The sequence below is a fragment of the Pelobates fuscus genome, chromosome 4 (assembly GCF_036172605.1).
Source record: "Pelobates fuscus isolate aPelFus1 chromosome 4, aPelFus1.pri, whole genome shotgun sequence".
Classification (NCBI taxonomy): domain Eukaryota; kingdom Metazoa; phylum Chordata; class Amphibia; order Anura; family Pelobatidae; genus Pelobates; species Pelobates fuscus.
In genome coordinates, this window is record NC_086320.1 from 257,213,562 (window position 1) to 257,240,420 (window position 26,859).

Consider the following 26,859-nt stretch of genomic DNA (forward strand, 5'->3'; position numbering starts at 1 on the left):
AATGTCATTCTAAGTGTATTTTGTTACCGATATATATATATTAATAACAAAATACAGTTAGAATGAAATTACATATGCATATATAATTTATATTAAATTTTGTTTCAATATTTAATTTATTTATTTTATTATTTAATTCATTTATTATTTTAATTATACGTATTTATATATAATATATATATGTACATCTATTATATATAAAATATATATACATATTATATATATGTAACGTCATTCTAAGTGTATTTTAATATTAATATATATACTTATATTAATATTAAAATACACTTTGTATGACGTTACATATATATAATATGTATATATATTATATATATATAATATATATACATATTATATATATATAAAAATATATTTAATTTATTTTTACACTTGTCTTTTATTTATTTTTTATACTTCCCACCAGCAGGGGGACTGTCTGATATTTCAAACAGTCCCCCTGCTGGCAGATCCACAGCCAGCTATAGGGGGCCATGTGATCGCTCTTTGAGAGCGATCACATGGCCCCCGGGGGCCTGATTTGCCGTGGGAGGGCTGCCTGGGCTGTGAGGCAGTCCTCCCGAAGCGGATCGCGGCGGAGGTAAGTATAACTTACCTCCTGGGGCTGCAAGCCGTTACGGCGTGCTATGCCGTCATAACGGCTTTAAAGCCCACTTAACCCGTGACGGCATAGCACGCCGTAACGGCGTTAAGGGGTTAACAATCAGGTTCTGGTGCAGGTTAACCACACGCCCCCTGGTGTTGAGCACCAAGGTTTGTGCAGCCACATACCAGGGCCCTAATGCAGTTTCTGCAGATCCCAGGAGCTTGATAATATGCAGATATGTATCCAGTGCTAGAAACAAGGCAAGAATATAATAGGCACCAAACAAGACTAAACTAGAAGAACCCAGAACTAGCGCAAGACAGAAAGCAGAACATGTACACAAGAACAGGACATGGACAAGGCAGTACAGAACTGTACATGAACTGGGAATACAAGACAAAATAAAACAAGACAAGAGATACAAGGCAAAACAAGAGGAGAAATAACTAAGTACTATATATATAATAAACATTGGAGATTTAGACATACATAAATGGCCAAGATGTATGCAGCCCACCACTGCGCCAAAGTACTCCAATTACGGTAGGTCCTAACTACCCGGTTATGCATGACTAAAAGTACAATAATAAAACACATGGTGTTTACATGGTGGCCTTTGACTATTCATTCAATATTACATGGCACTTTTTACCGCACCCTACTGTGTACACCATAAATATTGTCAAAGTTTAAGTTTCTTACATGAATATGCAAAACTGCAAGACATCAAGCTATCAACTAATACAAAATTTAAATATATTAGTTAAAGGATTTCTAATCATCCCTTAGTTAAAAAAAAGATGAGACAAATATACAAGTTATATTTGTATACTGGAGTATACAATGTGAAATGTATTTTACATTAGAAAGTTAAACTGCCCAAAGATAAAGAAAACATACAATAATAATAATACAAATAATATATATATATATATATATATATATATATATATATATATATATATATATATATATAAAAAGCAAAAGTAAAAGTTAAAAAACAAACAAACAAACAAAAAAAAAAAACAATGAGGATGAATCTCCACAGGATAAATGAGGATGAATCTCCACAGGAAGCATCACTTCTAAACCTCCTTATCAAGATCCCCCAATAATCAAGTCAAAGGGACCACATTTTGTGCCACTAAAATTTTATTTCATAATTTTTGTTTATAGGCAGGAAAGACTATGTCTGTTAGCATGCTGAGAATGTTGGATCAGCAATTCTTCCATAACGATGTATGTCCCACTATGCACACAAAAATCAGCCACAATGTGAGTTGTCAATAAGTTAATTTGATCAGATTGTGCATCTTGTTTATTGTAGGTTGCCAGCATCGATGAAGAATATCTGAAAACATGCAGCACTTCAGGTTAGTACAATGTATAGCTAACAAATCTACAGCAAACGCTCATTCTGAACATTGGTGTATATACTCTTACCAAGATAATTGTGTTCATTTTAACGGTTATTATAATATATGACTAAAAATATATATTGAATTAATGCATCTCTATGAGGATATGCTGATTGGCCCAGTGCAATGATTTATCATACATGTACACTAACCTGCCAATGCTTATTTAATCATTGATCCATCAAGTATCCAAGGGTTTCTTTCCCAAGAGCCTTTGTGTTTGAGAGATAATTGAATTCAAATTAGGATTATTTAAAGGAACACTATAGTCACCTAAATTACTTTAGCTAAATAAAGCAGTTTTAGTGTGTAGATCATTCCCCTGCAATTTCACTGCTCAATTCACTGTCATTTAGGAGTTAAATCACATTGTTTCTGTTTATGCAGCCATAGCCACACCTTCCCTGGCTATGATTGACAGAGCCTGCATGAAAAAAGAAAACTGGTTTCACTTTCAAACAGATGTAATTTACCTTAAATAATTGTATCTCAATCTCTAAATTGAACTTTAATCACATGCAGGAGGCTCCTGCAGGGTCTAGCAAGCTATTAACATAGCAGGGGATAAGAAAATCTTAATTAAACAGAACTTGCAATAAAGAAAGCCTAAATAGGGCTCTCTTTACAGGAAGTGTTTATGGAAGGCTGTGCAAGTCACATGCAGGGAGGTGTGACTAGGGTTCATAAACAAAGGGATTTAACTCCTAAATTGCAGAGGATTGAGCAGTGAGGCTGCAGGGGCATGTTCTATACGCCGAAACTGCTTCATTAAGCTAAAGTTGTTCAGGTGACTATAGTGTCCCTTTAATTATCTCTCAAATACAGAAACTTACATACATTTTTAACATACCCCAACAATACATGAAAATAATACAGGAACCCCACAAAATCATATTCCCGAATAGTCCCAATCTGAGCGTACATCATATCCAAAAAGCTGTTTGGTAGAACGAAAGTCCTGTTCGACTAAAGTTTTGATCAACCGGCCATGAGGGGATAGCCCAAAACAGTTCCAGAGGATTGGGCAGGATGGCCTGTCGGCTTTTGGGGGTTCCTGTGCGAACACTCCCCCTGGCTGCTATGGAGCAAATGCTCCCCCTGTTCGGAAGACTAGTTGGTCAGGAAGTAGGACGGGTTCGCGGAGCCCAAAAATAGTTCCAGGCGTTCGACGACCAGGTACCGCTGTCTGCATTCGGGAAACAAAATGGCTATACACTGGACCACGTGCGTTCGGTTATCGAATGGCAGCCACCACACTCGAGTTAATGTGTGAAGTTGTTCATTTGTGGTTAACAGTCAGAGGTGGTCGGTGTTCGCTGGGGCATAACAAGGGGGACCACACACCAGTCATTCAGGAGATGAACAATGGAGTACGGACAACCGAACCCAAGGGAATAGAGTCTGCTACACATTCCCTTTATTTTTCTGGTAGCTTTTCATTATGGAATTAGCTGGCGCTATATAAATAATAAAATAATATTAATTGCCCCTCCTTTAAAGATATACTATATCGCTCGGAATACAATCCTGTATTTAACAATTTGCTGTAAAAACCTGAAAAAAATGTTTTTGCTTACCTCTATTCCTGTGTCAGGACCCCCTAAGCTATGCCACCTCTTCCCACAATGCCTCTGGATCTCTTCGTGATGATCAATCCAATGATCCTCATAGAAGAGCACTGGAGACTGATGCACATGCATGGCAAGCAACGCTCGTGAATCGAAATGCTTCTTATAGGAAAGTATAGAATTCAATGCTTTTCTATGAGCTGCTTTGGTTGCAAAACTAAGTTTTGTTTGGTTGTTCTTGTGGAAGACAGGCACTATAAGTGTGTTTACCCATGCAAAGAAAACATTGGCCTACTATAAACTATAGGCCTACTGCACCCAGACTACTTTATTGAAGTGATCTTGGTGCCTTTAGTAGAATTTTGACAGAGTTGCCCCTCTTTACCAATGCCACCTTTTAATACCCCTATAATTAACCCTCTTCTTTGCTGCACTGATATCATCTATCTATCTATCTATCTATCTATCTAAATCTGGTGATGTGTAGAGTGCATGAATGTATCACAGAACTGCTCAGTTTGTGTGATATGTGTGCCTGTGGGGTGACTGAGTGTGAGGGTCAGTATACATGATTGGTTGAATCTACTGTGAGTGTGGTTGGCTAAGTGGGGTTGTGTAAAAAAAAAAGGCAAAACAGTAGTTACTAGGCTTTATATATAAATGTTGACACCCTGCAAAAGCTAGAAGAAATTTGATTTAGTCTAATGCAAAGGAATGGCTGTTTCTACCATTAGAGCAATAAGGATGTGGAATTATCTGCCTGAAGGTGGTTTTATCAGCATCTGTACAGATGTTTAAACAGAAACTGGATGAATAGTTACAAAAAAATAATATGCAGGAATATAACTTTTATTATATGGGGTAACAGCCTCCTGATCCAATTAGCGATTTGACTGTCATTCTGGGATCAAGAAGGATTTTTGTTTCCTCGTTATTGCAAAATTGGAAAGTGCTTCAAACTGTTTTTTTTTTGCCTTTTTTTTGATCCACAAACAGCAAAACAGATGTGAGAAAGGCTGCACCTGATGCACAAATGTCTCTTTTCAGCATATGTAACTATGTAACTATATTCCATTTTTACATGACACCACAAAGTTACTTAACCATTAATTTTCAGGACAATTAAATATTCCCCACAGCCATACAAACACACAATCACTGATACATACAAAGACAAACTGCCATACAGACATATATAGTAATATAAACAATAGTCCTACAAACACACATACACAGTCCTACAAGCACAAATACACACAGTCATATAGACACATACACACAGGCACAACTGAATACGTATATGCATATACTCTATGCCAGGGAAGGATGTATCCTCACCCATGTCTGTATGTTATATGACTGCAGGCTTCCCTAGGACTCTGACTTGGCTCTGCCCATTTTCCAAGTAATGTTTCCCCGTTTTACACATGTGTAGCTTCAACCCTCTTTTGGGGCAAGTAGCTCCGCCCTGTTTTTTGCAAATGAAACAGGCCATCCTTAGACTGCAAAAAGAAAAAAAAGAAAAAAACTTATCAGAGAGCTGGTTAGGAGGGGTCAAATCAACAGTTTGATACATTCTGAGAATGCCCTGTTGAATAAAAATGGTTACAATGTCTAAATTGCCCAGAATATTGCAAACTCATAGTGTGCCCAGAATATTGCAAAATCATAGGATATTGTGTTTAGTTTTTTTTACCTATATAGCTTTAGAAAGTGTTGATCAATATATGTATACATACAATTAACAATACAGTTTGTGTGTGTATGTGTGTGTGTGTGTGTATGTGTATGTGTATGAACGTATCTGTAATTTTGTGTGTGTGTCTGTAATTATGTGTCTTTGACTTTGTGTGTCTTTGTCTGCGTGTGTCTGTGACTGTGTCTATGTCTGTGATTTCATAAAATACTCTGTGATTTTATAAAATAATTTTGTTCACCTCATTGAATTAAAGCTAAAAGTCTGCACTTCAATTTTGATCCCTTTGTGTCACTATATAAGTAGCACTTTTCAGAAATTGCAGATAGAAAAAAGTGTTTTTTCCTGTTCCTTAAAAGATAAGCATCTCTGGAGCAGCTAATGTTTAACAACTTATGTCCCTTTAATGTACGGTACTTGGAGTAGTTTAGTAATTAGTCCCCTCTCGAGGTCTCTTTAAGGTCACAAATCATTAATAGCTTTTGGGTGTGTGCTTCCTTTAGGGGGCAGGGATTTTAAAACTCCACCTTACTATTTATAATTGAGATGCTCACAGTGATAATTAGTCTTAATAAAGTGTAATACAAAAAGCACAGATGTTGAGATTAAATGGGAGCAGCTCTGTTTGTAAAAGGCTTGGTAATTCACTGGCATGGATGGTTGTCAGAGCCGGTGCAAGGATTTCTGCTGCCCTAGGCAGGGCCGGTGCAAGGATTTTTGGGTACATATGCATTTTTCCGCCCCCCCCCTCCTCTAAAATTAACATCTTCACCTATGTGCCTCCTAACCAGCCCCTCCCTCTTCCCTGTCCCTTAGTGTTCCTCTCCCCTCCCCCTCTTTCCCTGTCCCTTGGTGTTTCTATCCCCTCCCCTCTCTGTCCCTTGTTGCACCCCCCACCCTCTTAGCGGTCACACTCCCCTTCCTGGTGTGCCTCCTACCTGTCTTGTAGCGTTGCGGAGCAGATCCTCTACAGGAGCTTCAGTTTTCTGTACCTGGCTTGACTGACAGGAAGTGCTCTCTCAGTGAGCACTTCCTGTCAGTCTGGCCGGGTACAGGAAACAGAAGCTCCTGTACTGCGCTCCGCTACACCACGCTACACTCAGTGGTGTATACACACTAACAGCCACACACACTCAATGACAAACACACAGACGTCACTGACAGACACAGACTCACTGATCTGACACACACTCATTCATTGACAGACACACACTCAATCACAAACATACTCTCACTGATTTGACAGACACTCACAAACACACACTGATAGACACACTCACACTGACAAAACACACTCATACACTCACAGACACACACATTCATACAATCATTCACAGACACACACACACTCACTCACAAATGCATAACACACACACACATTTAAAGACACACACTCACAGACAAACACATACACACACAGACACATACACACACTCACACATACACAGACACACACACTCACAGACAAACACATACACAGACACATACACACACTCACACATACACACACACTCACAGACATACACATACACCTACTCACAGACAAACACATACACAGACACACACACTCACAGGCAAACACACTCACAGGCAAACACATACACAGACACACACTCACAGACAAACACATACACATACACAGACACATACACAGACACAGACACAGACACACACTCACAGACAAACTCTCACACATACACTTTCAGACACACACAAATTATTAATAATATCCACCCAGCCTCCCTACCTGGAGTGGATATTATTAATAATTTGTGTGTGTCTGAAAGTGTATGTGTGAGTGTTTGTCTGTGAGTGTGTGTCTGTGTCTGTGTCTGTGTATGTGTCTGTGTATGTGTATGTGTATGTGTTTGTCTGTGAATGTGTGTCTGTGTATGTGTTTGCCTGTGAGTGTGTGGATCTGTCCCTGGGGTCCAGGGGGGCTTCAGTGCGGCGGGCGGCAGCGTTCTAATGAGAGGCAGCGAGGGAGCTCTAACCTGTCTGCTCTTCTCCCTCGTGGGCTGTCTACTGATGCCGGGAGCCGGAATATGACGTCATATTCTGGCTCCCGCAGAATCAGCAAACGGCGCGCGAGGGAGCAGAGCAGACAGGTTAGAGCTCCCTCGCCGCCTCTCATTAGAACGCTGCCGCCCGCCGGGGGTCCAGAAGGTGACCTGGCAGGAGGGAGCGCTTCCCTCCTGCCGGTCACTGAAATCTGGCGCCCCCAGAGCCGGTGCGCCCTAAGGCGGCCGTCTGTGCCTCCTTATGTACGCGCCGGCCCTGGCCCTAGGCAAGATCCACTTTGCCGTCCCCTCATGAAAGCAAATACAATCTCACAGAGGTGTATTTACTAAACTCTTAATTGCAGTGGGTTTAAAACCAAATTGTAAAGTTTAAACAAAAATAGCTGAACTGTAACTGTAGTCGGATTGGAGAATTTTTCTAAATCAGCTATTTTGGCCTAAATTTCGCCACATGGTTTCCAGTTAGGTCTGCCTAATACACACATACTGCTTAATGCGTACATCCATACACACATACCACCTAATACATGCATCCATACACACATACTGCCTTATACATGCATCCATACACACATACTGCCTAATATCTACATCCATAAACACACACTGCCTAATACATGCATCCATACACATATACTGCCTAATACAGACATCCATAAACACATACTGCCTAATTTATGTATTCATACACACACACCATGACAAACAGACACACACACACCATGACAGACAGACAGACACACACACACATACACACACCATGACAGACCCATACACTCACATTGACAGACTGACTCACACATATTATTACTACCAGTGGGGTCAGTGTGCAACCGGCCAGGGGATAGTGCAGGCGGCCGGCATGCTGGAGGGTTGTGCCGGGCGGGCGGCTGGTGGTGCGAATAGGGAGCTGTGCTGTCTCTGCTCTGCTCCCCAGCATGCAGCTTAATGAGACCGGGGCCAGGTCTGGTTGTCATATTCCGGCCCTGGTCTCATTAAGTAGTGCGCAAGGGTAGGGGAGCAGAGCAGAGACAGCACAGGTCTCCCTCCGGCCACTAGCACACCAGCTGTCTGCCCGGCCCCAGGTGCCGCGGCCCACCAGGAAATTTCCTAGTATCCTGGTGGGCCAGTCCGGCCTTGGTGGCTATGTACTACATACTCTCTGCAGTGTGCCAGCAGCTGGGATATGTCATCTTCCTGGAATCAGCATCACTACTAAATGCACATGGGAGCTGTGCAGGGAGATGATATATTAAGATAATATAGTATAAACCTTCTAATTACAAGAATTTTACAAGAATAAAATAACACATCACCTATTAATCTATTGTAGAATTACATCCCGGCAACTGCCAAGGCTTGGAAGTCCCGTTTTCAGCCTTGCCACAGGAGTCTCAGGTTAATCAGGGAAATCACTGAGCTGTGCATCCCCCCACAGTTGAGGCTTCTGACAAAACTTAAAAAAAAATGCTATTATAATCAAACAAAAAAGGGTTTACCCAACTAATTTATTCAAGAGACATACGCATTTAATACATGTAACGTAACAGTGCAGTTACTCAAAAATACAAGACATCAGCCCACCCAAGAGAGCTGGCCAAATGCCCAGAGAGAGTCCTAGCCATGTGATAAGATACCTGCACTTTGTTTGGAAGATTCTGGAACTCTGGGTAGTGTGCCCAGAATATTGCAAAATCTTTAGAAAGCGATGATCAATAAATGTATCCATACAATTAACAATACAGTGTGTTTATGAAGGTGTCTGTAAATTTTGTGTGTGCATGTCTGTGATTATGTGTTTTTCACTGTGTATGTCTGTGACTGTGTGTCTATGTCTGTAATTGTGTGTGTGTGTACATCTGTGATTATGTGTGTAGATCTGTGATTGTATGCATGTGTTTGATTATGTGTCTGTGTATGTCTGTGTGTTTAAGTGATTGTGTGTGTGCATGAATTGTATATGTGAACGTGTATGTAATCCCACATAAGGATAGCAAATAAGAGAACTGTCTACTAAACAACTGAAAGATCAAATTTAAGAAAAGGGCTTTTCTTAATTTGGATCTCTCCGCAGTTTATTTGATGACTCCCCAAATTGGTACCCTTATGTGGTATATCTATATATAAGGATACTGGTGCTGTTTAGGAAATAGCACCCTTGTTTGGTGTCCTGAAATATGGCAAATAGCAAATAGGGGAGTTATCTACTAAACTGTTCAAAAGATCAGAATTAAGAGATTTCATTAGCCAGAGTGGAAATTATATTTTAGTCTGTGTAATTTTATGACCTCCATTCTGCTCTTTCTATTTTTCCTACAGCTTAGACAGCAAGCATAGGCAGTCAATCTATTTGTAAATAGATTAACAGTTTACCTTTAGATAGCACCAGAATACTTCTGGCACCATAACTACTACATTGCTGTACTAGTTATGGTGTTTATAGTTTTCATTATGCTCTTTGGAAAAAAAGTAAATGGGACCCTCCCAAAAATATATCACTAAACTCAATGTTCATTAGTTCAGTCACATTGTAGGACCTTCCATTAAAATAGGATATATAAAGGCAAGTCTGTTATGACAGAATTATCCCAACACTGTTCCTAAATAGGTTGTTTTTGTTACATAGAATATCACATTAATATAGTGAAATATCTTCACACATCCATCTCGATGGGTTAAACTGGCTTTGCAATGCAGGGATTGGCATTTACTCACACACACATACACCCACACACAGTTTTCTAAAGGCATCAGAAATATATACGTTGTTTTTAACAACGGACATGTTGTTCAGTTACATGTTCTAGATAGTCTAAACACTGAATCATATTGAATTGTTTGTCTCTCTGGTATAAGTTCCTTAAAGTAATAGCTTGGACACCAGTTTTGTTCAATTGGTTCATTTCCTGTTCTCTGCAGGACAGTCAATATTCAGACTGCTTTGCGTCTTCTTTATGTTATGCTGTCAAGCTGCTTCTGGCTGCTTCATTGCAGTAGTCTATGTGATGATGTTTTTTGGGGGGGGGGGAGTTGGGGAATGGTAGTATGCAAAAACTCAATTTTAAGACACCTCAAAACGCACATAGCTCTGACTAATTAGCAATAAAAAAGAGGGTTATTTCTTGCTGCATGTGTGATGTATGACCACGTTATTATCAACCATTTGTACCATTGTTATAAATAAGTAATTGGGCTGGGGAGAAGGGATAATCCTTATTTAATTAAATTCATCTATACTCCCAGGTTGGCAGCAATAAGACATATGTGAGACTAATACCCTCAGTCTGCCTGCATGCATGTGCAATTAAAAATTCACTCTACAGTTGCACTGGCAGTTTAGTGTTGCTTTTGGCATTTACAAATTCTTTTATTTTGTGACTTTTTTACCAAACACATATGCTGAAGCAGATGTTGCTTATTTGTTGTTTATTCAATTCTGTAGGCACTGGCAGGCAACATCATTGTTTTGTACTAAGGTTCCATTCATACCCCAGCTTTAGGACCCAGTAACTCCGACACAGGCTAAGTTGGCGCTTAGTAGAATCTATAGAAATAGCCCTGAAGCTGGCTATTTACATCTCACTTTTTTTTTTTTTCTTTTTCATCTGTTCTGGAAGAGAAACATCAGTTGAAAAATATTTGTCATTGCAACATTTTGCCTTGATTTAGTGGTTGAAAATGTGATAATTTTACATCTTGTCTACAGGTAGAAACAGGGATATTTTGATTGATTGATTTTTTTGTGTCAAGAAATGTTTACAGTATTAAACAGTGTTGCAAAAATAATATTAGTATATAATAATACTGGTAATAATTACATGACTGTTTATTTATGTATTTATTTATTTATTCATTCATTTATTATCACTTGGTAAAAAAAAAATGAGAAACAAAGGATTACAATGATATCCTGTTTGAAAAGAAATTATTAAAAAAGAAACTGGCAAAACACATAAATAGTAGCAGGTTAATGTCTACCCATAGGTGATGGCTGAGGTGGACACAAGATTACCCTGTGTCTTTAAAGAACCCCCTGCCCACAGACCATTCCCGGGGGCACATGGGATGTTCGGATGTCCCCCCATTTTTTTAATTTGATAGCCTCCACGCACCTGCCACTGATTTAGGTAGGGTTGTAGACAGTGATCCAACCACATTATTTAATTCAAAGACCCCCACCCAATGATACAAGATGGGACCTTTCTAGCAAGTGTTTAATGTTTAGTAGATATGCCTCCACTTTCCGCAATGCAGATGGGGGAATTAGTGAAGTTTAGAAATCCCCTTATACTTATATGGGGTCATATTGACTCGCATAGGCTTCATTTATTTTTTTACATTTTTTTTTTTTTTTATTCTTTATTTTGGTTGTGTAAATGTTACAATTTCACATTTCAAATTGTTAAGCAACACAAACAATTGTAATTATATCACAAGAAGATTTAACAATATGGCTTATTTTGCACATTGTTATATATTTTCTACAAGTTGATGAGGCACAGTGCTTGTGTGGGATCAAGCTACATTATGAGGTTCCTGCACCGATTGCAGGAACTAGACTAGTGTAAGGGCTGAGTGGCCTGTGAGTTTGACCTGAAGGTAAGATATACAGGTTGCAGATGTGTGTTATCACTGATTTGTGTCGGGCCTTCGGCTCGTAGTAGTGCTAATTGAGGAGGTGCTAAGTGAGGAGGTACCTATTGATAGGTACTCAGTGGGTTTGTGTATTGCGATACTGGTAAAGAGCCGCAGCTGAAAGAGCTATAGCAGTGTACACAGGCTTAGACGGTGTAAGAAAGGCAATTATTGGGTTAAAAGTGGATGGCTTCTTGTGAGCGCTTGGGAGTGTCTGAGCTTAGTGTATGTTGCGGGTTATTTATACTGTTTCCTGGGGTGGTGCAGCACCTCAGTACTGGGAAATGACTTGAGTGAGTCTGGGTTTAGAGTGTCCATCTGGGGATGCTCAGCCGATGCCGGCAGGCCGGTAGCTATAAGTGGCATGAGTCCACGCAGGTGTATAGGCTTGTTGGGTAGGTCGGTCTCCGCTGGGAGTTGTGCGAGGTGCAGGTGGCCACTGGGAGTTGTGCAAAGGGCAGGTGGCCTTGTTCGTCGGGCGATGAACCGGCCTTTTTCTGTCGCTGGTGCTTTTGGACGTTGAGTATAGGTAAGTCCCATGAGGTTCCCTGGGGCTGAGAGGGAGCTGTTTCTAGGTTTGTTCTGTCTGAGGGCGCGGGGCTTTCCAGTGTAGCGTCTTTTCTCCGATGGAGCTGGATGCTTAAGGGGGGAGTATTGCGGGGGTAGCCTCCGGATGAGTCCCTTTTGAGGCTTTAGGCGACTCACCCGTGGTCGAGCGTTGAGGTGTCGGGGCTTGTTTCGGGCTTCCCACCTCTTTCTCCCTGCTGCCCAAGTCCCTCTCGGGTTTCGCAGCGGTACTGCGTGCGTCTGCTTGGGGTTTCTTGGGGCTGGTGCCGCTGGTGCGTCCTCCAGAGTGTTCCCGCGGCTCGTTATCTTGGCCCAGAAGCTTGCAAATAGTTGGTTGAGCCTTTCCGACAGTGGGAGCAGGCTGGTCTCGGGTGCAGAGGCCCGCGTGGCTGCCGCCATGTTGTTTGTCACTGACTCTGCGGCGTTGGTGAGTCGAGGTTGGTACCTCCATCTAGGGCTGCATGCTTTGGTTGCCGGGATGTCCCGGCAGGTGGGTGATCCGGAGAGACCTTTGGCAATATGGGCTGCAGTCAGTTGGGGGATCGGCCGTCTCCCCTGTACCTTCTGGGTAGGCCGCAGGTAGGCCTCAGGTCTATCTCCCGGTCACGGTCGCCTGTTTTGATCAGGGTCTCGGTTTAGCTTCTTCTCCATGATGTACCTTTGGCACTGGGGCTGAAAAGCAGTCTCTGTGTAGAGAATTGTAGTATTTTTAACAAGTTTTAGGGCCGTTTGGCCCGGAGCTAATCTACAATGCGGCCACTCAGCTCAGCGTTCAGGCTCCGCCCCCTCTGTTTTTTTACATTTTAATTTGACCACGAGCTATTAACGCTGCCATTAGGAATATTGATCATATTTTTCAATATAAGTCCACGGTGCCATTCAAAGTCTAGCAAATAACCCTGTAAATTAAAATGTTCTCAAAATATTATACAATATCACCTATGCATGTATGATCCCAGTCAACCGTAATTACAAATCATTGTGTGTGTATATATATATATATATATATATATATATATATATAAATATATATTGCACCAAAGTCAGCATAATGCAAGTGTAAAAGAATCTGACAACAAGTAATCATTAACACAATGAAAGGTCACAATAGGTGTCATGTACCGTATTTTTTGCTCCATAAGACGCACCTCACCATAAGACGCACCTAGTTTTTAGAGGAAGAAACCCAGAAAAAAAATATTCTGAACAAACTGTCCCATAGTGTTTCTTACTATGGGACAGTTTGTACAGAATATTTTTTTTCTCCCCTGTCCCATAGTGTCCCCCCCTTCCATAGTCTTCTCCTCTCTCCCATAGTCTTCACTCACCCCCTCCCCATAGTCTTCACCCACCCCCTCCCCATAGACTTCACCCACCCCCTCCCCATAGACTTCACCCACCCCCTCCCCATAGACTTCACCCACCCCCTCCCCATAGACTTCACCCACCCCCTCCCAATAGACTTCACCCACCCCCTCCCCATAGACTTCATCCACCCCCTCCCCATAGACTTCATCCACCCCCTCCCCATAGTCTTCACCCACCCCCTCCCCATAGTCTTCACCCACCCCCTCCCCATAGTCTTCACCCACCCCCTCCCCATAGACTTCATCCCCCCCATAGACTTCATCCCCCCCTCCCCATAGACTTCATCCCCCCCCTCCCCATAGACTTCATCCCCCCCTCCCCATAGACTTCATCCCCCCCTCCCATAGACTTCATCCCCCCCTCCCATAGACTTCATCCCCCCTCCCCATAGACTTCATCCCCCCCTCCCCATAGACTTCATCCCCCCCCCTCCCCATAGACTTCATCCCCCCCTCCCATAGACTTCATCCCCCCCTCCCATAGACTTCATCCCCCCCCTCCCCATAGACTTCATCCCCCCTCCCCATAGACTTCATCCCCCCCTCCCCATAGACTTCATCCCCCCATCTCCCCATAGACTTCATCCCCCCCCTCCCCATAGACTTCATCCCCCCCTTCCCATAGACTTCATCCCCCCCTCCCCATAGACTTCATCCCCCCCTCCCCATAGACTTCATCCCCCCCTCCCCATAGACTTCATCCCCCCCTCCCCATAGACCTCCATCCCCCCCCTCCCCTCCCCATAGACTTCCATCCCCACCCCTCCCCATAGACTTCATCCCCCTCCCATACTGTCCCCCTCCCCTCGTCCTATAATTACTTACCTGTCTTGCAGCGTTGGCCGGCAGCACAGGGCGCACCGCGGTAGTGGAACTTGAATTTCATGTTCCGGTTTCCGGCGGGACTGAAAGGAAGTGCGCACTCAGCTTGTGCACACTTCCTTTCAGTCCCGCCGGAAACCGGAACATGAAATTCAAGTTCCACTACCGCGGTGCGCCCTGTGCTGCCGGCCAACGCTGCAAGACAGGTAAGTAAAGCTTCACATTCGCTCCATAAGACGCACAGACATTTCCCCTCACTTTTGAGGGGGGAAAAACTGCGTCTTATGGAGCGAAAAATACGGTAATTAGTGCATAGGTGCTGCCTTGCAAAAAAAAAAAAAACTGTTTGAATTGTTTGCTGCTGCATACTCACAGTAAAATAGAACTTTGTATAACTATATTATTATTTAAACTGTTGTGGTGATATAGAAAAGTAATAAAAAGAATAATAATTGTACGTGATTAACAGTTTGCCCTGCTTTATTATGCATTTTTTTAATTTTGTTTCCACTTTAACCCCTTAAGGATCAGTGGTATGTCACAAAGTGGCCTAAATTTCTTATGCAAACATGGTTATTTACTAAAGTCAGAATTCCAAGTGAATTTTAATTATCACTGTAGGATATCACCTTGATAATATTTTGTTTAACAGCTGCTGCACTATAGCTAACTAGATGCTCACAGCCAGTGTAGAGTATTCAGATATAACAAATTGGTACCAGGCCTCCCAACTGTTCTGATTACGTTATGGCAGTCCCAATTTTGGATACAGTCCCGCCATCCCCATTTTGTTCCCTGGTGTCTTGCTTTTGCAGGTCTAAAATCTGAAATGGACTGGTCACCATTTGGAAACAATGCAGAATAAAAAACTATTTTGTTTAAAACTACATACAATTAAAATAGCAGTACCTAATTTTAATAGTTGGATAGTGTTACTTTGTGACACCTGTTTATTTCAGTTTCAGATATCCACTTTTGACAGATTGGCCTAGTGGGCCCATGTCACATTTGGATTAAAATTCCTGCCCAAACTGCAGTTTACCTTCATCATGTCAAACTATACATAAACGCAAGCAACCAGGGCTTTTTCACAAGGACTGTTAAAAAGATTATAAAGAGGCCATTTTGTCACCATTAAAGGGACACTATAGTCACCTGAACAACTTTAGCTTAATGAAGCAGTTTTGGTATATAGAACATGCCCCTGCAGCCTCACTGCTCAATCCTCTGCCATTTAGGAGTTAAATCCCTTTGTTTATGAACTCTAGTCACACCTCCCTGCATGTGACTTGCACAGCCTTCCATAAACACTTCCTGTAAAGAGAGCCCTATTTAGGCTTTCTTTATTGCAAGTTCTGTTTGTTTAAGATTTTCTTATCCCCTGCTATGTTAATAGCTTGCTAGACCCTGCAAGGGCCTCCTGTATGTGATTAAAGTTCAATTTTGAGATTGAGATACAATTATTTAAGGTAAATTACATCTGTTTGAAAGTGAAACCAGTTTTTTTTTCATGCAGGCTCTGTCAATCATAGCCAGGGGAGGTGTGGCTAGGGCTGCATAAACAGAAACAAAGTGATTTAACTCCTAAATGACAGTGAATTGAACAGTGAAATTGCAGGGGAATGATCTATACACTAAAACTGCTTTATTTAGCTAAAGTAATCTAGGTGACCATAGTGTTCCTTTAACTGCAGATAGTAGTGGTCATAATATTTTTCTTGGTTTTTTTTTTGTTTTGTTTTCCACATGCACACTGCATTTACATGGTAAGCACAATACTGTAACTCTAGTAAAGAAGTACCCCAGTAAACCTTTTCACATAATTTGTGAAGTCATTGCTTTCAATTTGCCACCAGTCTGTTTCAAATTTTAGACCATTTGATTTACTAGGTCAATATCACCTTCAGAGCAGAATAACATATCCAAGCTGTAGTTTATCCCCATCATGGCACACCTTGTAAAGTGGTCAAATTACTTTTTTTCTAGTGTTTTTTCAATTTTTTCCTAATCCAACATTTCTTACAAATTAACCAAAAAACAAGAGTTTGAGACCACAGGCAATGGACAACAGCTCAAATAGCTTGGCATGTGTTGTATCCTCACTCAGGTTTCATATATGTTTTAGCAGACTGATCCCATCTACAAGAGCATCCCAGATCCAAAATGCCCACAGGTTCCCTGTGAGCGACAGATCATTTAGGCCTTCTTTAAGCCTTGTCAGTGAGGTGTAGCTGATACGCCCTAGGCATAGTAAGCAAGTGGTCCCTTTTGATTTGCAGAGATCCTATTCATTTGCAAATGAGGTAAAAACTAGAGTTTACAAGAACATTGAGGATGGACATCAACTCATTTGTTATCAGCTTGCCTTTCAGTGCATCCGCATTCAGGTCTTAGAGTATGTCAGACTGATCCAACCCACATATTCAAAATGCCAGCAGGTTTCCTGATAAAATTTAAGTTTAACTTAACTTCCACAAGCAGTATCATGGGTTTACAGTATAGAGCTGCTCACTTAGCATTGTTTTTGCCAAATTAATCAAAATAATCATATTGCAAAGAAAACTAAATCAAGTTTAAAAAGGTGTGGTAAGTGGCAGATGGGAAGATATCCCACAGTTAATATGGCATTTGGCATATTGATTAAGGATTTTTTTTTACTGATTTTTGAATGAAAATCAGACATTTAGGTCCTCTTGCATCTGTATTTTGTATTGTATATTGTAGAGTTAACTTTTTATAGTAAACTCTATAAAAGCAGTATTAATTATATAAATAGTAGGGTAGAGGACAATTGATTAACATTCAGCAACCTTTATTTAAATTAATCTCTTAAAGAAAAAGTGTAAAAAGTGAAAACAGGTATGAAAAAGTGAAGTGAACATTTATACAATATAAATGTATCCGTAACTTTTAAAACCATTTAAGGATAACAACAAATCTTGTATATGAAAATATTTAAAAGATTACTTCAACCCTTTTTTGTATATAATTTGTGTAATGCCCAATAGTTCCCACCCCCTTAATTAAAAAAAATAAAGTTTTCCAGAGCAGGGACAAAGTTCCTGGCACCACTTTCCACGCCTCTTCCTGATTTGTGGGCAGTTGCGCTAGGTCAAATCACAGGTTTCTCATAGAGAAGCTTGTGAATGGATTAATTTGCCAGTTTAGAGTACATGTGTGTGAGTGGGGAGGAGGAGGGACAATGAGGGAGTGAGGGCTCTTTTTTTTTTTTTCAATGGAGGGAGGCGGGAGGGAATGCTGTGTAGGAGGAAAGGAGGGAGAAAAAATTGGTTGCCAGCGCATTGTACGCACTGGTAAAAGAAGTAAATTATGCACAGAATTCACTTTAGGCAGTTCCGGGCTGCCTAAGTCAAGTGTGCTGGGGATGCAACTAGACCAAGCACAAAGTGCTAATTACTCAGTATGTGCAGTGTTTCAAGTTGACCACTCAGCTGGCCACTCATTATGTGCAGTGTTTCAAGCTCCTACCACCATGACCACTTAAAATTACTGGTTGGAATAATCTTTTAATCCTAGCACATCCAAGTTCTCAAAATCCCTTGTAGGGAACTAGTAGTGAAGCTGGATTTACTCAGCTGTAACTTAAAAAGAGAAACCTGGGCTTCATTTTAGAATAATAACAAGGAGTAAGATACAAAGTATTAATTTAGTAGACACATTACATTTGCATTTTCATGAAGATTTCTAAATTTACAACTATAAAACACAGTTTGAAACTATTGACTAACAATAATGTTTTTATTTTCCAAGTGGTAGTGTACTAATTCGCCTGTATAATGGTTTGTTTTGTGCTCTTTTATATATTACCAGATTCCCCTCCAGTTTTATTGGGGTTTCTGTAACAATAGAATAAAATAACAATACATCTAAAACTGATTTAAATACACACATTACTCTAAACGGTAAGTAAATGAACAGATGCCTATTATTGGCTAAGCTAAATATGAAAAATGTTAATACTGAAACAATTAAGGACACATAATCCTCTTAATACACAGAAAGCATAGGATATTAGAAGATTAGAACATACAAAATAAGGAATCAAACAATCCCTGATGGTAATTGCAGCACAAGAGACAGATAATGGCACTTTAGCCCCTAGCCGCCACAGTTGCTTCACACCCTGGACGAGGATCTGGATCCAGCTTTCAGTGGTCAAAGCTCTCTTACAGAGAGTATAGCTGTATAGTAGTAATTATAGCTGTTATAGCATTCCCCCCACACATCAGCCGAGACTTAACACTTGGAGTAGATCTGTTTAATGTAGGCAAAGCTTCAAAATTTAAACACACAGTTAACTCATCCCCTGTGCCTTAGAGATAATTGAATCAAGAACTGTACAAAATTCATTATCTCCATGTACAGAACCCCCCCCCCCCACCCCATTTTTTAAACACCCCAAAAGTACCACCAAAATCCACCCCTCAAGAGTCACATCCCCAGATAGCCCTGATCTGAGCGATCATCATATCCAAAAATCACTCAGATTGGTTTGGTGTTTGGATTTTTCATGGAAGACAACTTTTGACTAACTGCACACGTGGCTTCTACCCAAAATAATTCAATTTAAAAAGTCATAGCAGTCGATCAATTTCAGGAGTCCAGAACCGAGCAAAATACCGAACCGATCCTCTGGCTCCTAGGTAGCGATTGTTTGTCTAGTTCATGCGAACAATCCTACCGAATGCCACTCTCCTGCTTGAATAGCAACGAAGCAGGTGTTCGTCAAAGTTCAGCGTGTACGCAAGTTAGAGTGTCCAATTTTTTTTTTAATTCTTTATTTTTGTGTGCATATGATTTACAAAAATTCCGTCCATGCCCCAACAGCATCGACAGACAAGCAATATAACAGTACTTAACTATTGTGTGGCATTTGATGGTGTTGCACTTTTAGGTAATATTTTATATTAGATTTTTTCTCTCACAGGAGCAGCCGATGATGTCAGCTTACGACGGATAGCAGGTAAAGCTATATATGACATGCATTAGTTTTTGAAACAGGATTAATAACTAGGTTCATAACACGTTGTACATTCAATTTTTCCTCTCAGGAGTGGCAAATAATGCCGGCTTAAGACGCATAGCAGGTAAAGCTATATATGACATGCATTAGTTTTTGAAACAGGATTAATAACTAGGTTCATAACACGTTGTACATTCAATTTTTCCTCTCAGGAGTGGCAAATAATGCCGGCTTAAGACGCATAGCAGGTAAAGCTATATATATGACATGCATTAGTTTTTTAACAGGATTATTAACTAGGTTCATAACACTTTGTACATTAGAGGTTGTCTCTCAGGAGTGGCAAATAATGTCGGCTTAGGGCGCATAGCAGGTAAGGCTATATATGACATGTATTCGTTTTTATCAGGATTGTTAACTAGGTTCTTATCACGTTGTACATTAGAGTTTTTCTCTCAGGAGTAGCATATCATGTCGGCCTAAGGCGCAAAGGAAGTAAGGCTATATATGACATGTATTAGTTTTTTAACAGAATTATTAACTAGGTTCATAACTCGTTGTACATTAGAGTTTTTCTTTCAGGAGTAGCACATAATGTCGGCCTAAGGCGCATGGCATGTAATGCTATATATGACATGCATTAGTTTTTTAACAGGAGTATTAACTAGGATCATAAAGCGTTATATATTAGAGTTTTTCTCTCAGGAGTAGCAAATAATGTCGGCGTAGGGCGCTCAGCAGGAAATGCTATAAATGACATGCATTAGTTTTTTAAGAGGATTATTAACTAGGTTCATATCACATTGCACGTTTGAGTTTTTCTCTCAGGAGTAGCAAATAATGTCGGCTTAAGACGCAGAGCAGGTAAGGCTATATAAGACATGTATCGGTTTTTAAACAGGATTAATACCAAGATTCATAACTCTCTGGAAAAGAGTGAGGCTACGTATGATGTGCGTCAGCTATTAGGCAAGGTTAGCAACAAGTTTAAGAACCAGATCAATGAGCAGGCTTGTTCAGGCCTATGCAGTGCTAGGGCCTCAGTCTCATGGGGAAACCTCAGCTTCACAGTACCTGTTGACTCCATAGCGGTCTCTTTAATGCTAGTTGGGCCGTGTGGTAGGGGTTTTTAGTGAGGGGCATCCCAATCCGGCTATTCCAATGGAGTTCTCGTGAGTTTTATTTTGGGGGCTAATTCGTTAGTATGTGTAGGCGTCTAGTCTGCAGGATTAACGGTATTTTGTGAAAGGTGGTGTACTCTTATGTTAGGAGCTATGTGGTCGAGTTTTCAGGACAACAAAGGTGAGTCGGTGTTGTGTTAAACCCCCCCCCCCCCCCCCCAAGTGTGTAGGTATTTCATCTGGCTAGATTTGGGGCTAGGGTTAAGCCAGGATCAGAGTTTAGCCTCATTTAAGGTCTGCCGCGGGGGTCGCTTAGGATTAGATGTCGCCCTAGCTGCTATCAATCCACAGTGTTAACGGTAGTACAAAAAAGGACGAGAGAACAACTAAACATATATAAGAAATAAAATAGAAAAAGAAAAAAAAAGATAAAATAAATAAATAAATAAATAACTAAGAAAAACAGAGAGGCAACAAGCAGTAACAGCCAGCATAAACAATGGCCAGGTACCAGTTCTGACAGTTAGCATTATGCTGTAGTTGGGGGTTCACCCCTCGGCGGCGGTGAGTGTCCCTGTTTGTTCTACCCGGTCTCAGGTGCCTGTTGACTGGCGGCCGACCCTTTGTGCCTTAAATGCGGCAGAGGGTGAAGTCGTGGCTCCGGTCGGCTGGAACAGTTGGACCTTGGATATGTCCCAGATGTGAGGAGGATGTTGTCTCGGGGCTTGAGTGGTCTGCACGGGGTGTTGTGGTAGCTGCAGTGCGTTCAGCACCGAGTCCATCTCCTCCGCTTCAGTTATGCGAGTTGTCGCGCCTCCATGCGAAATGACCAGGCTTCGAAGGAATGCCCAGCGTTATGTGATGTCGTGTTGGCGAAGTGTGGTGGTTAGCGGTTTGAACTTGCTTCGCCATAGTAATGTGGGTCTGGATAAGTCCTGGAAGAAGGACAGGGTGGCGGTTTCAAACAGGAGGGTAGCTGTTCCTCTTACCGCCGCCATGACGGTTAGTTGGGCCGACCGTGTCAGCAGCTGTAATATGACATCTCTTGGTATGCTCACCGGAGCTTTGGTGGCCCTCGGTATGCGGTAGGTCCCCTCGATCGTAGCCATTTTCGCCTGTTGTGGCGTGAGTAGGGAATTGAGGAGCCTCCTAATGTATGGCAGTAAGTCACCCGGGGCCACTGTCTCCGGGATTCCCCTGATCTTTATGTTTCTGCTCCTGTTCCGGTCCTCAAGTGCATCCAAGCGGTTAGTAAGCTGAGTCTGAGTGCGCTGTAGGTCAGCGTTCTGGGCTTCTAGTTGTGTGCAGCGTGCATTGAGGTCCTGCGAGCTTTCCTCTATAGTCTTAACTCGCCCCTCCACACTGTGTATTTCTTCTCGCAGTGTGGCGACGTCTGCAGCAAACAGTTTGCGGAGGTTGCAGAGTAAGGCCTTGAAGTCCCCCTTCGTGGAGGGCAGTTCGCTGTCCTCGTCGGAGGAGGGGTGATAGAGACCCCCCAAGGTTGGGAATTCATCCAGCTCGTCCATGTTGCGTTCCTCGGAGGAGGCCGAGGCTGCGTCGCCATATTGTTTTGGCGCGGTGAGGCTCAGGGCCTTTTTGCAGGCCGGAGGAGAAGGTCTCCAATGTCGTGCGCTACTGTCGTTTTTGTTGCTCCTTGATGTTTGGCTTTCTTCCCCATCTTTGTGTACCTCAGTGGGGGTTGAATTTGTGTGGATTAGGTGTATAATTCGCTTATTTCAGGCTTGTTGTTGCGGAGCTTTGCTAGTGCACGTCTGCTCTGTGTAGTTGCTGGCTCCGCCCCCCAGAGTGTCCGATTTAATTCCAGGCACTCGACGACTGAAACCGTAACATCCCGTAACAACTTTTAATCTTGTACAGACAGAATATAAAGAATATAAGAAGAGGAACAGGAAACTTGGGGAGAGTTTAACGTGGATATCAGCAGCATACTGGCTCTTGAGATGTGAGCTCATGGAAAAGGCTGCCATGTGAAACACACATATATGCCTTGACATCTTCAATCCTGAGAAACATACAAAGTCAGAGAAAAGCTGTTGCACTTTGTGATAGACCACTACAAAATAAATAAAGGAACTATAAGCTTAGGAATACAAAACATTATTCCTAACACTATAGTGTCCTTTTGCCCCCACGATCACCGCAGTCCACCTCCCCCCCAGACATGTAAAGGGTTAAATATCCTTTTTAAAATCTTACCTGATTCAAGCACTGTGATCCTGGATTGAGTTCCATCTCCGACATCAGTCAATGGGGGGAATTTAATATGAATGCAAGGCATTATTCTTTCCCTATAGGACTCAATGCTTTCTATGGGGTATTTCAACATGCTGGATGTCCTTATGCAAGCGTGGGGATGTCTAGTGTTTTTTCACAGAGTCAAAGTGTCTGGTAGACCCGTAGGGTTAAGGGAAACAAGACTCTGCACCCAGACCACTGTGCATGCCTTTAAATTTGAATAATTGATTATTATGAAACCATGCAGAGATGTAGATGATTCATTCTACCAGGATTTTATACAAAGGCCTTTGATATAATGCAAAATGGTAGGTTTCTGAATAAATTAAAATACATAGAATTTGACAGAGCACTTGTCCTTTTACTAGCTTAAGTATGTAAAGCTGACACAACCCTGTTGACCCCCTATTATGAAGTGGTCAAAAGTTGGGATTCCTTAAAATTAATTTTTGAAGTCTGATTTTATTTCACAAGTTTATTAAAGGAACAATATAATGTCAGGAACACAAATGTGTATATCCTATAGGAAACCAATGGGAGGCAATTGTGCATGCGCAGTATATCGCCGCGCTGCGCAAATCAGCATCTTCTCATAGAACGTTCAGCATCTCTCTGCAGTGTGTGGAGACGCTGAACATCTCCAAGAAGAGCCTCTACTGGCCACGTCTAAGTGACGGCCACTAGAGGTGGTACTAGGCAGTAATGTAAACATTGCCTTTTCTCTAAAAGCCTTTAGGGACAGGCTGTAGACACCAGAACAATTACATTAAGTTATAGCTTTTCTGGTGACTATAGTGTCCCTTTAATGTCTTATAAATGTACAAATAATTTAAAAATACATAAGGTAATTAACTGTGAGAAAGTCTGCACTTGATGGACACAAGTCTCTTTTCAGCTTATGTAACTATGTATCTATGGAAGTCAGAGTGTGCATATTCTCTGCAATATTATATAGACAAAATGTGTGACTGGGCATTCAAATGTCAGATGCATTTAACTGTACAAGCAAAACAAATATTCATTTGGTAATGAAACACAGGAATGTAAAATTTATTCTAAAAGGTTGTTTATTTGAAAGGATTCCAATTAGGAGGATCTGTGAGTACTTGTTGATGATAGACTTCTCAGCTGTGTGCAATTTCAGACATCTGTGGCATAGATAAGTACCGTATATACTCGAGTATAAGCCGACCCGAATATAAGCCGAGGCCCCTAATTTTATCCCAAAAAACTGGGAAAACTTATTGACTCGAGTATAAGACTAGGGTGGGAAATGCAGCAGCTACTGGTAAATTTCTAAATAAAATTAGATCCTAAAAAAAATATATTAATTGAATATTTATTTACAGTGTGTGTATAATGAATGCAGTGTGTGCGTATGAGTGCAGCGTGTGTGTATGAGTGCAGCGTGTGTGTATGAGTGCAGCGTGTGTGTATGAGTGCAGCGTGTGTGTGCATGAATGCAGCGTGTGTGTGCATGAATGCAGCGTGTGTGTGCATGAATGCAGCGTGTGTGTGCATGAATGCAGTGTGTGTGTGTATGAATGCAGTGTGTGAATGCAGTGTGTGCAGGGCCGGTGCAAGGATATTTGCCGCCGTAGGCAAAAAAAAATTTGCCGCCCCCTCCCCCCCCCATATGTCCTGACTTCCCCTCCTCCTCCCTTAGTGGTCCTTACCTCCCCACCCCCGTGTTCCTTCACCCCCCCCCCAGTGGTCCTGACTCACCCCTCCCCTAGTGGTCCTTACCCTCCCCTCCCCTAGTGGTCCTTACTTCCCCCTCCCCTCCCATAGTGGTCCTTATCCCACCCCCTCCCTCCCATAGTGGTCCTTATCCCCCTTCTCCCTCCCATAGTGTTCCTTATCCCCCCCATCCCTCCCATAGTGGTCCATATACCCCCCCTCCCTCCCATAGTGGTCCTTATACCCCCCTCCCTCCCATAGTGGTCCTTATCCCATCCCCTCCCTCCCATAGTGGTCCTTATCCCACCCCTCCCTCCAATAGTGGTCCTTATCCCCCCCCTCCCTCCCATAGTGGTCCTTATCCCCCCTCCCTCCCATAGTGGTCCTTATCCCCCCCTCCCTCCCATAGTGGTCCTTATACCCCCCTCCCTCCCATAGTGGTCCTTATACCCCCCCTCCCTCCCATAGCGGTCCTTATACCCCCCTCCCTCCCATAGTGGTCCTTAACCCACCCCCTCCCTCCCATAGTGGTCCTTATACCCCCCCCCCATAGTGGTCCTTATACCCCCTTTTTTTTGTTATTATTAATTTTTTATTATGATTATTATTTTTTTATTATTTCTTTTTATTTATATATTATTTTTTTTCGTCCCCCCTCCCTGCTTGATATATGGCAGGGAGGGGGGCTCTCCTTCCCTGGTGGTCCAGTGGCAGTTCAGTGGGGGGAGAGGGGGGCTGGCAGAGCTGTAACTTACCTGTTCTGCAGCTCCTGTCAGCTCTCTCCTCCTCTGCGCCGTCCGTTCTGCTCTTCTGTCAGCTTACACTGTAAGTCTCGCGAGAGCCGCGGCTCTCGCGAGACTTCCAGTGTAAGCTGACAGAAGAGCAGAACGGACGGCGCAGAGGAGGAGAGAGCTGACAGGAGCTGCAGAACAGGTAAGTTACAGCTCTGCCAGCCCCCCTCTCCCCCCAGTCTGTATTATGGCAATGCAAATTGCCATAATACAGACCTTGACTCGAGTATAAGCCGAGTTGGGGTTTTTCAGCCCAAAAAATGGGCTGAAAAACTCGGCTTATACTCGAGTATATACGGTAGGTTGCTATCATGTATTAAAGTGCAAAGCATCGGTATTTAATATTGTCTCTCTGCAAATACATATTTATGAAAATATAAATAGTTCCATAAATAATCAATAGCTAAACTACTAAATTTCAATCCATAATACAACTTAAAAAAAATTATAATGAGAAAACATGAATAATGTTAATAGCAGAAACTATAAAGGTCACAAACATTGATAATAATCAAATAAAGTATTACAATTAGTACATATTTAAATCCAAACAGTTTTACAAATACAGTTGTTATCAGAATTATTCAGCCCTTATTGAAAATCAGGTTTACTGTCAAAATTTGCAAAGACTTTCAGCTGTTTGCAATGAACAAATCAAACAAAAGCAATTGAAACGAATGCTTCAAGTAGTTTCCCCAACTGAAAAGGCAACTTATAATGTCTTCTCCTGTCTCAAAATTATAGCAAGCATCTATATTACTTAGTAGAGCACTCTGTTGCTGTCATTACCTGCTGCAAATGGGATACAAAGCCAGACAACTTCTGGCAGTGTTTCTGAGGAATCTTAGCCCATTGTTCATGCGCAATGGCCTTCAGTTCAGTAATATTCCTGGACTTGCATGCTGCAAACGTTTTCTTCAAATCCAATCAGAGAATTTCTCTGGGGCTTGTCAGGTATATGTGATGGCCACTGTAGAATTTTCCAGGACTTCTTCTGCAACTAAGCCTTGGTGGAATTTGAAGTATGCTTAGTATCATTGTCTTGTTGGAAAGTCCGATGATGCCCAAGCTACAGCTTCCTCACAGACAGCATGACATTTTCTCCTAGAGTTTCCTGATACTTTAATGAATCCATATTGCCTTCCACATGCTGCAGATTTCAAGTGCCATATAATGCAAAGTAGCCCCAGAGCATTACAGAGTCACCATCATGCTTAACTGTAGGCAGAGTGTTCTTTTCAGCATATGCTTCATACTTCTTCCTCCAGACATACCACTGATCCATTGGCCCGAGAAGTTGCAGTTTTTGGCATATTTATATGATTTTTA

At 41.8% G+C, this 26,859-nt stretch overlaps 1 protein-coding gene across 2 annotated transcripts in view; it reads left to right on the plus strand.

Annotated features, from left to right (window-relative positions):
• ITPRID1 (ITPR interacting domain containing 1) overlaps positions 1 to 26,859 on the plus strand; it is a 189,093-nt gene that overhangs the window by 134,991 nt on the left and 27,243 nt on the right. For both annotated transcript variants that reach the window (XM_063452060.1, XM_063452061.1), the window contains exon 8: positions 1,932 to 1,977. In XM_063452060.1, the coding sequence (XP_063308130.1) occupies positions 1,932 to 1,977 (46 nt within the window). The remainder of the gene's footprint in view (positions 1 to 1,931; positions 1,978 to 26,859) is intronic.